At 45.3% G+C, this 14,007-nt stretch overlaps 1 protein-coding gene across 3 annotated transcripts in view; it reads right to left on the minus strand.

Annotated features, from left to right (window-relative positions):
- Positions 1 to 11,766, minus strand: part of LOC104939259 (polycomb group RING finger protein 5-B) — a 14,451-nt gene extending 2,685 nt beyond the window's left edge. The window contains exons 1-8 of one of the 3 annotated variants that reach the window (XM_027276528.1): positions 11,500 to 11,766; positions 6,854 to 7,505; positions 6,064 to 6,160; positions 5,909 to 5,964; positions 4,936 to 4,995; positions 4,421 to 4,599; positions 4,230 to 4,328; positions 3,666 to 3,755 (exon numbers count right to left, since the gene is read on the minus strand). In XM_027276528.1, coding sequence (XP_027132329.1) covers positions 3,666 to 3,755; positions 4,230 to 4,328; positions 4,421 to 4,599; positions 4,936 to 4,995; positions 5,909 to 5,964; positions 6,064 to 6,160; positions 6,854 to 6,968 — 696 coding nt within the window. In that variant the 5' untranslated portion in view covers positions 6,969 to 7,505; positions 11,500 to 11,766. Of the gene's footprint in view, positions 1 to 3,665; positions 3,756 to 4,229; positions 4,329 to 4,420; positions 4,603 to 4,935; positions 4,996 to 5,908; positions 5,965 to 6,063; positions 6,161 to 6,853; positions 7,506 to 10,838; positions 11,282 to 11,499 lie in introns of those variants that run through there. The other 2 variants (XM_027276526.1, XM_027276527.1) reach the window with 2 other exon arrangements.
- Positions 11,767 to 14,007: the final 2,241 nt, after the last annotated feature.

A 14,007-nucleotide genomic window follows, 5' to 3' on the forward strand; every position in this document is an offset into this window, starting at 1 on the left:
TGACTGGAGCCAAAGCTCGTCACCGTGCCCGAGTCTGCAGCTCTGACAGCCGACAGCTCTGTCTGCAAACACTTTAATTACACCGATTCTGCTCAGCTGTCGCTGGGTTAAAGATTCTGTTCTGGTGTCAAACGCGCAGCAGCAAAGCTGAAACTTAAATCTGCTGTCAGACTGTTCATGACACATATATGAAGAGAATATACAGCACTTATGTTTAACGTCATCATCTTTGAACTGAAGCTCATGAAGACTTCAACATTTAAAAGGTTCCTGAATATTCACAGCAGATCTTGTGGAAATGTGGTTTGGCTCTGATCCCGTCACCTCGTGTTGCTTTTAGTCTTTAGACTCACAAACATCATGAACTGCAGCCAGCAGAGCAGACAGAGAAGATGACTCGCATCATGTCCAAAGTAAAGACAATCAAACATACATGCTGCAGATTTCTGCTCATTAAAACCCAGATTAAACAAGGTCACTGGCTGCAGACGAATCTGAATATTAATCGATGTCAGCAGCTGATATTTAAAGTCCTCCAGACAGCGGCCAGCTGAGTCACGTCTCAAACAGTTACTGCTAGTTTAACGGTTCAACACCTGAAACTGATTCCTGCCCACGAGGTGAATCCACCTGCTGCTCGGGGACAAGAAGAAGATCTCAGACATCCGGATGACTCTGTGATCTGATCTGAGAGTCTGAGCTGACCTTCGTCTGGAGCACGATGTGGGACAGATCGTTCTGTCCAACAACCGTCCGGTATTTAGACTGTGAGGACGTTCATCAGACATTTCATCTGGACAGGTTGAGCTCATCAGTCTTTATTAACACATTGATCAGATGACAGCTCACTGCTGTACAGACGAGCGTCTTTATTTACTGACACTGAATATATAATCTAATATTCAGACTACGTCCAGGTTTTAGACAGTCTGCGGGGACGTCACAGAGACTACATCCAGGTTTTAGACAGTCTGTGGGGACATCACGGAGACTACGTCCAGGTTTTAGACAGTCTGCGGGGACGTCACTGAGACTACGTCCAGGTTTTAGACAGTCTGCGGGGACGTCACGGAGACTACGTCCAGGTTTTAGACAGTCTGCGGGGACGTCACGGAGACTACGTCCAGGTTTTAGACAGTCTGCGGGGACGTCACGGAGACTACGTCCAGGTTTGTACCAGGTTGTAGACAGTCCCGGGCGGGGACGTCACGGAGAACTACGGTCCAGGTTTAGACAAGTCTGCGGGGACGTCACGGAGAATAGTCCAGGTTGAAGACAGCTCCTGCGGTGACGTCAATCAGAGACAACGTCCAGGTTTAGACAGTCTGCCCGGGGAACGTCACAGAGACTAACGTCCAGGTTTTTAGACAGTCCTGCGGGACGTCTCGGAGACTACGCGGTTTTAGACAGTCCCTGCGGGGACGTCCGGAGAACTACGTCCAGGTTTTAGCAGTCCTGTGGGGACGTCACGGAAACTACGATCCAGGTTTAAGACAGTCCTGCGGGGACGTCACAGAGAATACGTCCAGGTTTTAGACAGTCCTGCGGAGACGTCACAGAGACCTACGGCCAGGTTTAGACAGTCTGCGGGGAACGTCTCTTGAGACTACGTCCCAAAGGTTTTAGACAGTCTGCGGGGACGTCCGGAGACTAGTTCCAGGTTTTAACAGTCTGTGGGGACGTCACGGAGACTAACGTCCAGGTGTTAGACATTCTGCGGGACGGTAACAGAGACTACGGGCCAGGTTTTAGACAGTCATAAAATATGATCCAGTTTCACACATCACACCAAAATCAGTGAAATAGTTGGTTGCTTGGGTGCCTTCGGGTCTGTTTGGTAAGACACCTCACCTGGAGCTTCCTCGTTTCAGCGCTACACCGACTCCGCCGCCTCCACGCCAGCCTCCTCCTCATCCGCCGCCAGCCGCCTCCTCCGCATCCACTGCATCCTCCTCCTCCTCCTCCTCCTCCTGGTATCTGACGCCTCCTGCCGTGCCAGCTGTCTGCGCTCCTCAGGCCTTTCATGAGCTCACGCTTCATGTGACACACGTGCAGATAGACACGCGTGAACAAGACGTGAATGCTCTCACACACGTGTGCTGGATTGTAGGTCGAGGTCATGCAGACTGAGGCTGATCAACATGATGACACACAGAGTCAGTGCGAGGACACACACTCTGTACGATCACAACGTGACTGAATCTGGCGACACAACTACGTGACTTCTGCATCATCGCCATCAAACCGAGTGTCGGGGAGCTTCTCGAGGAGAGACCCAGAGCTTAACACCCGGTTCTGGTCTGATCCGTTTAGCAGCAGGAAGAGAACTGAGCGTTTATTAAAATGTGGATTTATGTTGACTCCGATTCATCCACCTGTGACCTGACCTCCACCCAGAGCTCCACGACGGAGGAGAGCTGTTTGTCGTGACAAAGTCATGATGGAGTTCTCTCAGCGTTCCTTCATTCAGATCCAAACACGTCAACATGTTCAGTTTGCTCACGATATTTAAATACGAAGATTTACGAGTCAACTACGAGATTAACACGAAGAAACAAACGACCACTGAAGGAGCGTGAGGTGAAAACTGAGTGTGTGTGTGTGTGTGTGTGTGTGTGTGTGCATGTGTGTGTGTGTCTGTTTCTGTGTGTGTGTCTGTGTCTGTGTGTGTGTGCGTGTGTGTGTGCATGTGTGTGTGTGCATGTGTGTGTGTGTCTGTGTGTGTGCATGTGTGTGTGTGCATGTGTGTGTGTGTCTGTGTGTGTGCATGTGTGTGTGTCTGTTTCTGTGTGTGTGTCTGTGTCTGTGTGTGTGCATGTGTGTGTGTGGTGTGTGAACACCTGTACTTCTATCCTTATGAGGACCAATTAAAACCTTACACCTTCAACGTGAGGACACTTCTTCACATGTCGAGTGTTGTGATGATTAAAGTGTCTGTTGGTCATCAGATCATTTCCTGGACTTTGCATCTGCTCAGTGAGCAGACACACACAGACACAGACACACACAGACACAGACACACACAGACACAGACACACACAGACACACACGCACATAGACACACACAGACACAGACACACGCACACACACGCGCACACACACACACACACACACACACACACACACACACACACACGCACACACACAGACACACACACACACAGACACACACAGACAGACACACACGCACATAGACACATACAGACACACACACACACACGCACACACACACACACACAACACACGACAAGACAGACACAACACAACACAGAACACACACACCACACACACACACACACCAGACAGACACACACACACACAACACACACAGATACACGCAACAGATCACACACACGCACACACACACACACAGCAGACAGACACACCACAGACACACACACACCACAACAGATACACTCACACATACACACACAGACACATACACACACACAGACAAACCAGACAGACAAACACACACACACACACACACACACACACAGACACACACACAGACACACACACGCACACACACACACACACAGACACACACACACACACACACACACACAGACACACACACACGCACACACACACACACAGTGCACTGATGCATGGACACATTAGCATGCAAACACACAAACAGGAAGTGAGCGTGGCAGCCTTACATTCTCTCCGTGCAGCCTCCAGCGGGTCATGTAGATGAACTCCAGAGTGTGATCTCTGCCCATGATCTCTCCGTTACACAGCACGTCCAGCTGCACACGCACACAAACACACAAACACACAAACACACAAATCATTTTAATACTTTAACTGAATTAAAGAAACATCAAAGGATGATGAGATACAGAATAAACGAGGAAATGAAAACACAAAGTGAAGCAAAGGGGAAGTTCACTGTGGTGAAGAGTGGGAGGCTGCACAGTGTGTGTGTGTGTGTGTCTGTGTGTGTCTGTGTGTGTCTGTGTCTGTCTGTGTGCGTTACATGAGTTCAGTCTTTAGCTAATGTACAAGCTAGTCTTTTATCCTTTGATGAAGCTAACTCATGATAATTGAAGTGGAATATTAACGAGCATCCAGCTCCATAAACTGACCAAACAGAACCTCTGAACCAGCAGTGTCCGGTCTAACAGTGAACACAGCAGCAGAACCTCTGAACCGGCAGTGTCCAGTCTAACAGTGAACACAGCAACAGAACCTGTGAACAGATAACTGGATGTGTTCCTCACCTCGTAAGAGCTCGGTAGCTTTAGTTTAAGACTGAGAAACTTCTTAATTGTTCCCACGGTGATTCGACTGGAGCAGCGGATGAACCTCTTCATCAAGTCCTAATTGGACGGGAGACAAATTCAATTAGAGGCTGAGTTAACGAGAGAGGGAGCTGAGAGAACGTCGAACACTTAAATATATAAAGACACACCGTGACGGTGCTCTCGCCCGACTGGCCCGTGTTGCGTAGGCAGTCCAGACAGATCGCGATCTGAGGGTCACTCCTGTGATAGTCGTCATCGCCGCCATCGTCGCCGTCATCATCGCCGCCGCCATCGCCACCATCACCTCCAACATCAGGCAGCCCGAGCCTCTGACACCTCAGGCTCTCTGCTGAGGTTCAACACAAACATTCAATCAACGTTAAAGAAACAAAGTAAGTCAGAGAAGAATGTGAGTTTCATGTGTTCGATGTATCTTTAGGGAATTCCCTGAAATCAGCCTCAGACTGACATGAATAAGCTGATGAATCATAAACTCATCTACTCATTTCACTTCTGCCTCCTCCGAGAACGAGACAAAGACGATGGAAACTGTGAGCACGAAGCCACAACACCCCCAACCACGCAAAGTTCCTAAACACAGAGTCAACTGGGAAGCAGCAAGTTTGAAACGTGGCTGATTAACAGTGTGAGTCCAACATGAAGCTGCTCGCTCACGGCTTACCTTGGCCGTTTGCTTTGGGCTGGTTCTTCTTCCAGAACTCGAGTTCCTGCTGTTCCTCTTCTGGTTCAGAGAAGAAGAAGACGACGTTAACAAGCAGCACAGACACACAAAGAATAAAGACAACTCTGGTTTCCTCTTTGAGCTGGAAGAACTTGGATTAAACTCGTAATGGTCCTGAGAGAACTTTGTACTAACACCAGCAGAACACACAGGAAACATCTCACAATGTCTGAACCCCAAATGAACCCAGCTAACATCTGAGTGACGGCTCATCAACCTGCACTGAGTTCAGCATTCTTATCATCTGTGAGCATTAACCAGGTTTGGTCTTCGCATGGCCGCCCTGGGTTCAGACCAGCTCCTGGTTTCAGACCGGCTCCTGGGTTCAGACCGGCTCCTGGGTTCAGACCAGCTCCTGGGTTCAGACCAGCTCCTGGGTGCTGCTCTGCTCTCTGTTCATTATTCAGCATCACTTATTATTTTTAGAAGACTGGAAGCTGAAGAGTTTTACAACAAGATGAAGATGTACAACCTCCAACAAGAAGCCACGTCAACACGTCTGACTGAAGCCGTGATGGTGCCAGAATTTTATGAGTCCATAACTTCACCTCGGCTGATGGAGCGGCAGAGATGGAATAAATATCACATATTTCAGTGGAACCAGCCTCATATGACGTTTATGATGTCAGGGCAGTACTCTACGCTCACATCCACTTTATTTAACTTCAACTTTTCATTTTAACATGGAGACTTACGGAGACTGACTAACTTCTGGAACCAGCTTCAAGTGGACGACAAGAGGAACCCAAACGTTGCGGTCAGTTAACTTGAATATAATCCCGTCACGAGCTCGCCTCAGGCTGAAGGAAACAACCTGTCTGCATGTCTTATTGTCTGATTTGTCCTTCCGCTCATCAACAGTCACATGATCAAAGCGAGGACGCACATGATGAAACCATCCGTCTAAACTCACTTTCTCTGAGGCCGGGCACCAGCTTGAAAATGATCTCCTCCAGGGTGTTGTCCAACCTGAAGAGACGAGACAACGAGAGAGCGTGAGAAGGATGAAGAGGAGGTGAAGAGGAGGTGAAGAGGAGGTGAAGAAGGATTTAAAGAGGGATGTCGTACCTGAGCATCTCCAGCGGGTTGGTCTCGTGGACCTGAATGCCACATTTAGGACAGTCATTACTGTCCTCGAAGTGCTGCACGATGCAGCTCTTACAGACTGCAGAGGGAACAACATGGAAACATTTCATCAACGTTAGATTAACGTTCAGACAAAACCTAAAACCTGGACATAGTCTCCGTGACGTCCCTGCAGACTGTCTAAACCTGGACGTAGTCTCTGTGACGTCCCCGCAGACTGTCTAAAACCTGGACGTAGTCTCTGTGACGTCCTTGCAGACTGTCTAAAACCTGGACGTAGTCTCCGTGACGTCCTGCATACTGTCTAAAACCTGGACGTAGTCTCTGTGACGTCCCCACAGACTGTCTAAAACCTGGACGTAGTCTACGTGACGTCCTGCATACTGTCTAAAACCTGGACGTAGTCTCTGTGACGTCCCCGCAGACTGTCTAAAACCTGGACGTAGTCTCTGTGATGTCCCCGCAGACTGTCTAAAACCTGGACGTAGTCTCCGTGACGTCCCCGCAGACTGTCTAAAACCTGGACGTAGTCTCCGTGACGTCCCCGCAGACAGTTTAAAACCTGGACGTAGTCTCCGTGACGTCCTGCAGACTGTCTAAAACCTGGACGTAGTCTCCGTGACGTCCCCGCAGACTGTCTAAAACCTGGACGTAGTCTCACTGACGTCCCGCAGACTGTCTAAAACCTGGACGTAGTCTCTGTGACGTCCCAGCAGACTGTCTAAAACCTGGACTGTGTGTCTTTGTGTATTTGTGTGTGTGTTTGACTCACAGGTGTGCAGGCACTCGGTGACCGTGGTCGGTTTAATCAGGTACCCTCGACACAGGTAACAGGTGATGAAATGGTTAAAGTCTCGCACCAGGTGCTTTCTTCCTGTAGCAGCCATATTTGTAGTTTTTTGAAGGAAGCTGCACAAAGACACTGACCTGGAGTCAGTTTAAAGCTGAAGGGAAGCGTCACCTTCGAGCTTCATTCACAACAATGAGGAATGTAATAGATTACAGCGCCTGTTTGGACTCAGTCAGGCTGGTGTGTGTTCACTATCCACGATTTATGACAGCTGACAGGCGTGCTGTGTGAAATCCTGCTCCATGCTGGATCCAAACTGGGTTTAGTCGTCAGTGTTTCTGTGGGAACATCTCAGATCTTCTTCTTGTCTTCAGTCGCTGTAATCCTCTTTCACACAAACACGACTGTTAGATTCAAAGAGTTCCTGGAGTGTACGGCGTCTCGCTTCCCTCAGCCAAAGTGCCATTTTTAATCCATGAGGGGTCAAAGGTCAGCCACCGGCAGTGAGGCCAAATGCTTGAGCGTCGTCGGCCGCGTTCCAGTCCGTTCATTCATCATCACGCTGAGGCCGCCATCCACGTCTTCATTCTGACACGAGATGGTCAGATGACCTTTAACGTCAACGTGGAGTTACCTGAAGAGAAGCAAACAAACAGGAGTGTGTTATATACATCCAAATATGAAATATTACTGAGCGAGGACAGAAGAGAGATGAAAAATATCCACTTTACAATTTAACCACAGAATCTCGACAGTCACGGTTGCCAGGTTGCATTGACAACTATGTTGAGAAATGATCAACCACTTTTTAATGAGTGAATATAGAGACAGTGAAGAGCAACAACAAAATACATTTTTAATATCTGCTGCTCTTCAGACCCTCTGGTCTTGTCTCAGTCTTGATACCATCTGAAGTGAAGTCTTTATGAAGTCTTTATGAAGCCTTTAAGAAGTCTTTATGAAGTCTTTTAGAAGTCTTTATGAAGTCTGTATGAAGTCTTTATGAAGTCTTTAAGAAGTTTTTATGAAGCCTTGAAGAAGTTTTTATGAAGCCTTTAAGAAGTCTTTATGAAGTCTTTAAGTCTTTATGAAGTCTTTATGAAGTCTTTAAGAAGTCTTTATGAAGTCTTTAAGAAGTCTTTATGAAGTCTTTAAGTCTGTATTAAGTCTTTATGAAGTCTTTAAGTCTTTATGAAGTCTTTATGAAGTCTTTAAGAAGTCTTTATGAAGTCTTTAAGTCTGTATGAAGTCTTTAAGTCTTTATGAAGTCTTTATGAAGTCTTTATGAAGTCTGTATGAAGTCTTTAAGTCTTTATGAAGTCTGTATGAAGTCTTTAAGTCTTTATGAAGTCTGTATGAAGTCTTGCAGTCTTTATAAAATCTTGCAGTCTTTATGAAGTCTTTAAGTCTTTATGAAGTCTTTATAAAATCTTGCAGTCTTTATGAAGTCTTTATGAAGTCTTGCAGTCTTTATGAAGTCTTTATGAAGTCGTTATGAAGTCTTGCAGTCTTTATAAAGTCTGTATGCAGTCTTTATGAAGTCTGTATGCCGTCTTTATGAAGTCTTGCAGTCTTTATGAAGTCTTTATGCAGTCTTTATGAAGTCTGTATGCCGTCTTTATGAAGTCTTGCAGTCTTTATGAAGTCTTTATGCAGTCTTTATGAAGTTTTGCAGTCTTTATGAAGTCTTTATGCAGTCTTTATGAAGTCTGTATGCCGTCTTTATGAAGTCTTGCAGTCTTTATGAAGTCTTTATGCAGTCTTTATGAAGTTTTGCAGTCTTTATGAAGTCTTTATGCAGTCTTTATGAAGTCTTGCAGTCTTTATGAAGTCTTTATGCAGTCTTTATGAAGTTTTGCAGTCTTTATGAAGTCTTTATGCAGTCTTTATGAAGTCTTGCAGTCTTTATGAAGTCTTTATGCAGTCTTTATGAAGTTTTGCAGTCTTTATGAAGTCTTTATGCAGTCTTTATGAAGTTTTGCAGTCTTTATGAGGTCTTTATGCAGTCTTTATGAAGTTTTGCAGTCTTTATGAAGTCTTGCAGTCTTTATGAAGTCTTTATGAAGTCTTTATGAAGTCTTGCAGTCTTTATGAAGTCTTTATGCAGTCTTTATGAAGTCTTGCAGTCTTTATGAAGTCTTTATGCAGTCTTTATGAAGTCTGTATGCCGTCTTTATGAAGTCTTTATGCAGTCTTTATGAAGTCTGTATGCCGTCTTTATGAAGTCTTGCAGTCTTTATGAAGTCTTTATGCAGTCTTTCTGAAGTTTTGCAGTCTTTATGAGGTCTTTATGCAGTCTTTATGAAGTTTTGCAGTCTTTATGAAGTCTTGCAGTCTTTATGAAGTCTTTATGAAGTCTTGTAGTATTTATGAAGTCTTTATGAAGTCTTGCAGGCTTTATGAAGTCTTGCAGTCTTAATGAAGTCTTTATGCAGTCTTTATGAAGTCTTGCAGTCTTTATGAAGTCTTTATGCAGTCTTTATGAAGTCTTGCAGTCTTTCTGAAGTCTTTATGAAGTCTTGCAGTCTGTATGAAGTCTTTATGAAGACTTTATGCAGTCTTTATGAAGTCTTTATGCAGTCTTGCAGTCTTTATGAAGTCTTTATGCAGTCTTTATGAAGTCTTTATGCAGTCTTGCAGTCTTTATGAAGTCTTTATGCAGTCTTTATGAAGTCTTTATGCAGTCTTGCAGTCTTTATGAAGTCTTTATGCAGTCTTTATGAAGTCTTTATGCAGTCTTGCAGTCTTTATGAAGTCTTTATGAAGTCTTTATGAAGTCTTTATGAAGTCTTGCAGTCTTTATGAAGTCTTTATGCAGTCTTTATGAAGTCTTTATGCAGTCTTGCAGTCTTTATGAAGTCTTTATGCAGTCTTTATGAAGTCTTTATGCAGTCTTGCAGTCTTTATGAAGTCTTTATGCAGTCTTTATGAAGTCTTTATGCAGTCTTGCAGTCTTTATGAAGTCTTTATGCAGTCTTTATGAAGTCTTTATGCAGTCTTGCAGTCTTTATGAAGTCTTTATGCAGTCTTTATGAAGTCTTTATGCAGTCTTGCAGTCTTTATGAAGTCTTTATGCAGTCTTTATGAAGTCTTTATGCAGTCTTGCAGTCTTTATGAAGTCTTTATGCAGTCTTTATGAAGTCTTTATGCAGTCTTGCAGTCTTTATGAAGTCTTTATGCAGTCTTTATGAAGTCTTTATGCAGTCTTGCAGTCTTTATGAAGTCTTTATGAAGTCTTTATGAAGTCTTTATGAAGTCTTTAAGTGACGCAGCTCCATAAAAAACATAAAATCTGATTTAGAACTTTTCCTGGATATTTAAGACACAAAGATCACATATCAGACGCTGAGTCGTGGTGAAACGTTCAATAAATAAAATAAAACATCAATAAAACGTCAATAAAACATTAATAAAACATTAATAAAACATCTTTAAATATGTCAAAACGTTTTACAAATGTTCTACTAACGACAAACTAATCATTTTGGCACATTTGATTAACTTCATCATTTTAAACTAAACAGATGAACTCGAATACTTTTTTATTTTGAGTCATTACTCTGTTTATGTATTTATTAAAAATGAATTTAAATATTCAGATTGACACAGAAACAACTTTTTAAAAAGGTTCTTCAGATGTGTTCATCCTTTAAATAAAATGTAATTATTATTAATAATAATAAACATAGAAATGACAGGTGCATCATCACGTTATACTTTGTGGTTTGTAGCAGTTATTACTTATTATTATAAAACAATGATTTATGTATTTTTCTAAATATTCAATTATATTTGCTTTACTTAGATAAAACATGAATGACTGTCAAGAAAAGAGTTTCATTATGCAAACTGTTAAATGTCAGCAGGTGGATCATGTTCAGACTTTATAATAATTCATTCATTAAATATAATTATTATGATATTACATAACTCTGATGCTGAGGACAGGCTGTTAGAAATACTTTACTCTCATCATGACCCGCGCGTGTTCGCGCTGCGTGGACGTCAGGTGTACCGGTGCTGGACTCACGCACAGACACGCACAGACACGCGCACTGTGAGCTCGTCCCCGCGTCTTTCAGCCTGTTTTTACCGGAACCGTCAAAGTGCGCAGCTCCGTCCGTCAATGGGACGCGCGCGCTCACGCACACGCACGCAGTGGATCCGCTTATCTCATCGTGAAGGCGCGTCACGCTCTACGTCACCTGTGTCAAAACAACATCAATGGTCGACACGCGCGCGTGTGCGTTACACTGACATGTAACACAAGCGCGCGTGCGCGCCGCGGCTCGCTGTCTATCCACACGCACACGCACGCACGCACGCACACGCACGCAGCACGTATCGATGGTAAAAGTTGCGGGGCTCCGTGTCAGGGCCTCTGACGACGCGGGGTGTTCACCGCTTTGCATGAACGTAAGCCCGCATGTGCGTGCGCACGGCCACGCACTTTGCGTTTCGGGGAGAGGGAGCGAGAGAAGAGGGGGTGAGGGGAGGGGGAGGCAGGGGGAGGTCCAGGCGGCAGCAGCGTCAAAGTTTGGCTCCAACGTAACGACACCGACGTCGGTCGGCGGATGGATCCACCGTCCGCGCACAATCACCAGGAATGAAAAAAAAGACGTCCTCACCTCCGGACGCGCTCCCCGGTCACCCCCCTCCTCCTCTCCGAGTTACGGATGCCGAGGCTGGGCAGGAATGTCCACCATGACGCCGCCTGGTCCTCCGGCTCAGTCTGCTCCGTGACTGGGTGACGAGAGAACGCGGAACTGGTCGACTCGGATCTGCCCCAGTCCGTCCAACAGACAGGCAGCGAGAGCAGCGGTGGGCGGGGAGCCGCGGAGAGACAGACAGGCAGGCAGGCGGAGAGACAGACAGGCGGAGAGACAGACAGACAGACAGACAGACAGGCGGAGAGACAGACAGACAGACAGGCGGAGAGACAGACAGACAGGCGGAGAGACAGACAGACAGGCGGAGAGACAGACAGACAGGCGGAGAGACAGACAGGCTCAGGGCTCGGAAACTGAAAGCGGTTGTGTAACTGAGTGACTACTGGCCTACAACACACACACACACACACACACACACACACACACGCTGTGATGAAGCAAAACGTTTCAGTAACATTGAACAAACATTAATAATAAACTGTGTTCATGAAAAAGTTTTAGAACAAAGTCACAGATTAATTAATCTTTCTTTAACTGACTCATTAATGCTGAAAAAACAACAACATTTAACTGTCTTCATTAGTTTAACTTAATAATTAATTAACAATTAACATCGAAGTAACAACAAGCTGCAGTTCCTCTGACGTCCACCTGAGGCTGGCTCCATCAGTCCCCATGTCCAAATGTCCAACTTCACAGCAGAAATAAACATGTTTACAGCCTTGGAGGTCTTGGAGACTACGTCCAGGTTTTAGACAGTCTGCGGGACGTTACAGAGACTACGTCCAGGTTTTAGACAGTCTGCGGGGACATCACAGAGACTACGTCCAGGTTTTAGACAGTCTGCGGGACGTCACAGAGACTACGTTCAGATTTTAGACAGTCTGTGGGGACGTCACAGAGACTACGTCCAGGTTTTAGACAGTCTGCGGGGACGTCACGGAGACTACGTCCAGGTTTTAGACAGTCTGCGGGGACGTCACAGAGACTACGTCCAGTTTTTAGACAGTGCGGGGACGTCACAGAGACTACGTCCAGGTTTTAGACAGTCTGCGGGGACGTCACGGAGACTACGTCCAGGTTTTAGACAGTCTGCGGGGACGTCAGGTGCTGATGTGCAGCCTTGCAGAGCTGCTTGTAGACTAACAATAATAATAATAATAATAATAATAATAGACAGCTGTATAGATGACATACATATATTTAGCTCCTGTATCTGTGTAGACGAGTGTTCACTGACTCTGAATAAAGAGATAAAAATACAAACTGTTGCTGTCCGTCTCTGTCTCCGTCTCTGTCTCCGTCTCTCTGTTCTTTGCAGCTGTCTTCATCGCTGATATCGTCTGCATCCTGTCTCTCTCTCTGTCTGTCTGTCTCTCTGTCTCTGTCTCTCTGTCTCTGTCTCTGTTCTTTGCAGCTGTCTTCATCGCTGATATCGTCTGCATCCTGTCTCTCTCTCTGTCTGTCTGTCTCACCACATGTGTCATGAACCTCGTTACTCTGACCCTCACAGTCTAATTGTTGTAACGAGAGCTCGTACCTGTTTGTTCTTTCTTTGTGTTTAATTATTCTCATTTCAGTCACATGAGCATCGTTCGTGTCAGGCAGGAAGTGACCCGACATGAACCTGATACCAGTCTCCACGTCTCTGTAGTCAACTTCACGGTCTCAGAGAACTGTCCCACTGTGGGACTGGGACTAGTTACCATGGTGACACATTCCACTTCCCAAAACAAGAGGTCATGTCCCGCAGCGTGATGTCAGCAAGACAGTTTTCCCTTCAGTGGCCCCTCTGTGTGAGTGTGAGACCAAGAAGACTGTTAAAGACTGTTAAAGACTGTTAAAGACTCAAAGACTGAGCTTGTAGATTCACAAAGACAAAACAAAAAACTCCTTAAGACTCCTAAAGACCACAGACTGTCTACAACCTGGACGTAGTCTCTGTGACGTCCCCGAAGACTGTCTAAAACCTGGACGTAGTCTCTGAGACGACAAGAGGACCTGCAGGTTGTGGCACTTCCACACAGACAGTAAAGTGTTGGACAGTTTTGTTGTTGGGACATTTTAGTCCGTCCTAACTTTGTGTGAGTGCAGATTAAATATGACATAAATAAACTGTGAGTCAGCGTCCTCAGCGTGAATGTGAATGAAATGCTGCGTCGTCCTCCTCGTCTCTCTCGTCTTAGATTCGATTATACTTTATTGACTGGAACACACTTCTGTGCTGCTGGTTCCTCAGTCAAAAGGAACGTGGATCGACTTAAACCCTTTAATTACTGACCGCCTCTGTTCTCCTCATGTTCCTTTCTCATTTCCTCCTCATGTTTCCTTCAAGCCTTTCTCATTTCCTCCCCATGTTTCCTTCAATCCTTTCTCATTTCCTCCTCATGTTTCCTTCAAGCCTTTCTCATTTCCTCCTCATGTTTCCTTCAAGCCTTTCTCATTTCCTCCTCATGTTTCCTTCAA

The sequence above is a fragment of the Larimichthys crocea genome, unplaced genomic scaffold, assembly GCF_000972845.2.
Source record: "Larimichthys crocea isolate SSNF unplaced genomic scaffold, L_crocea_2.0 scaffold417, whole genome shotgun sequence".
Classification (NCBI taxonomy): domain Eukaryota; kingdom Metazoa; phylum Chordata; class Actinopteri; family Sciaenidae; genus Larimichthys; species Larimichthys crocea.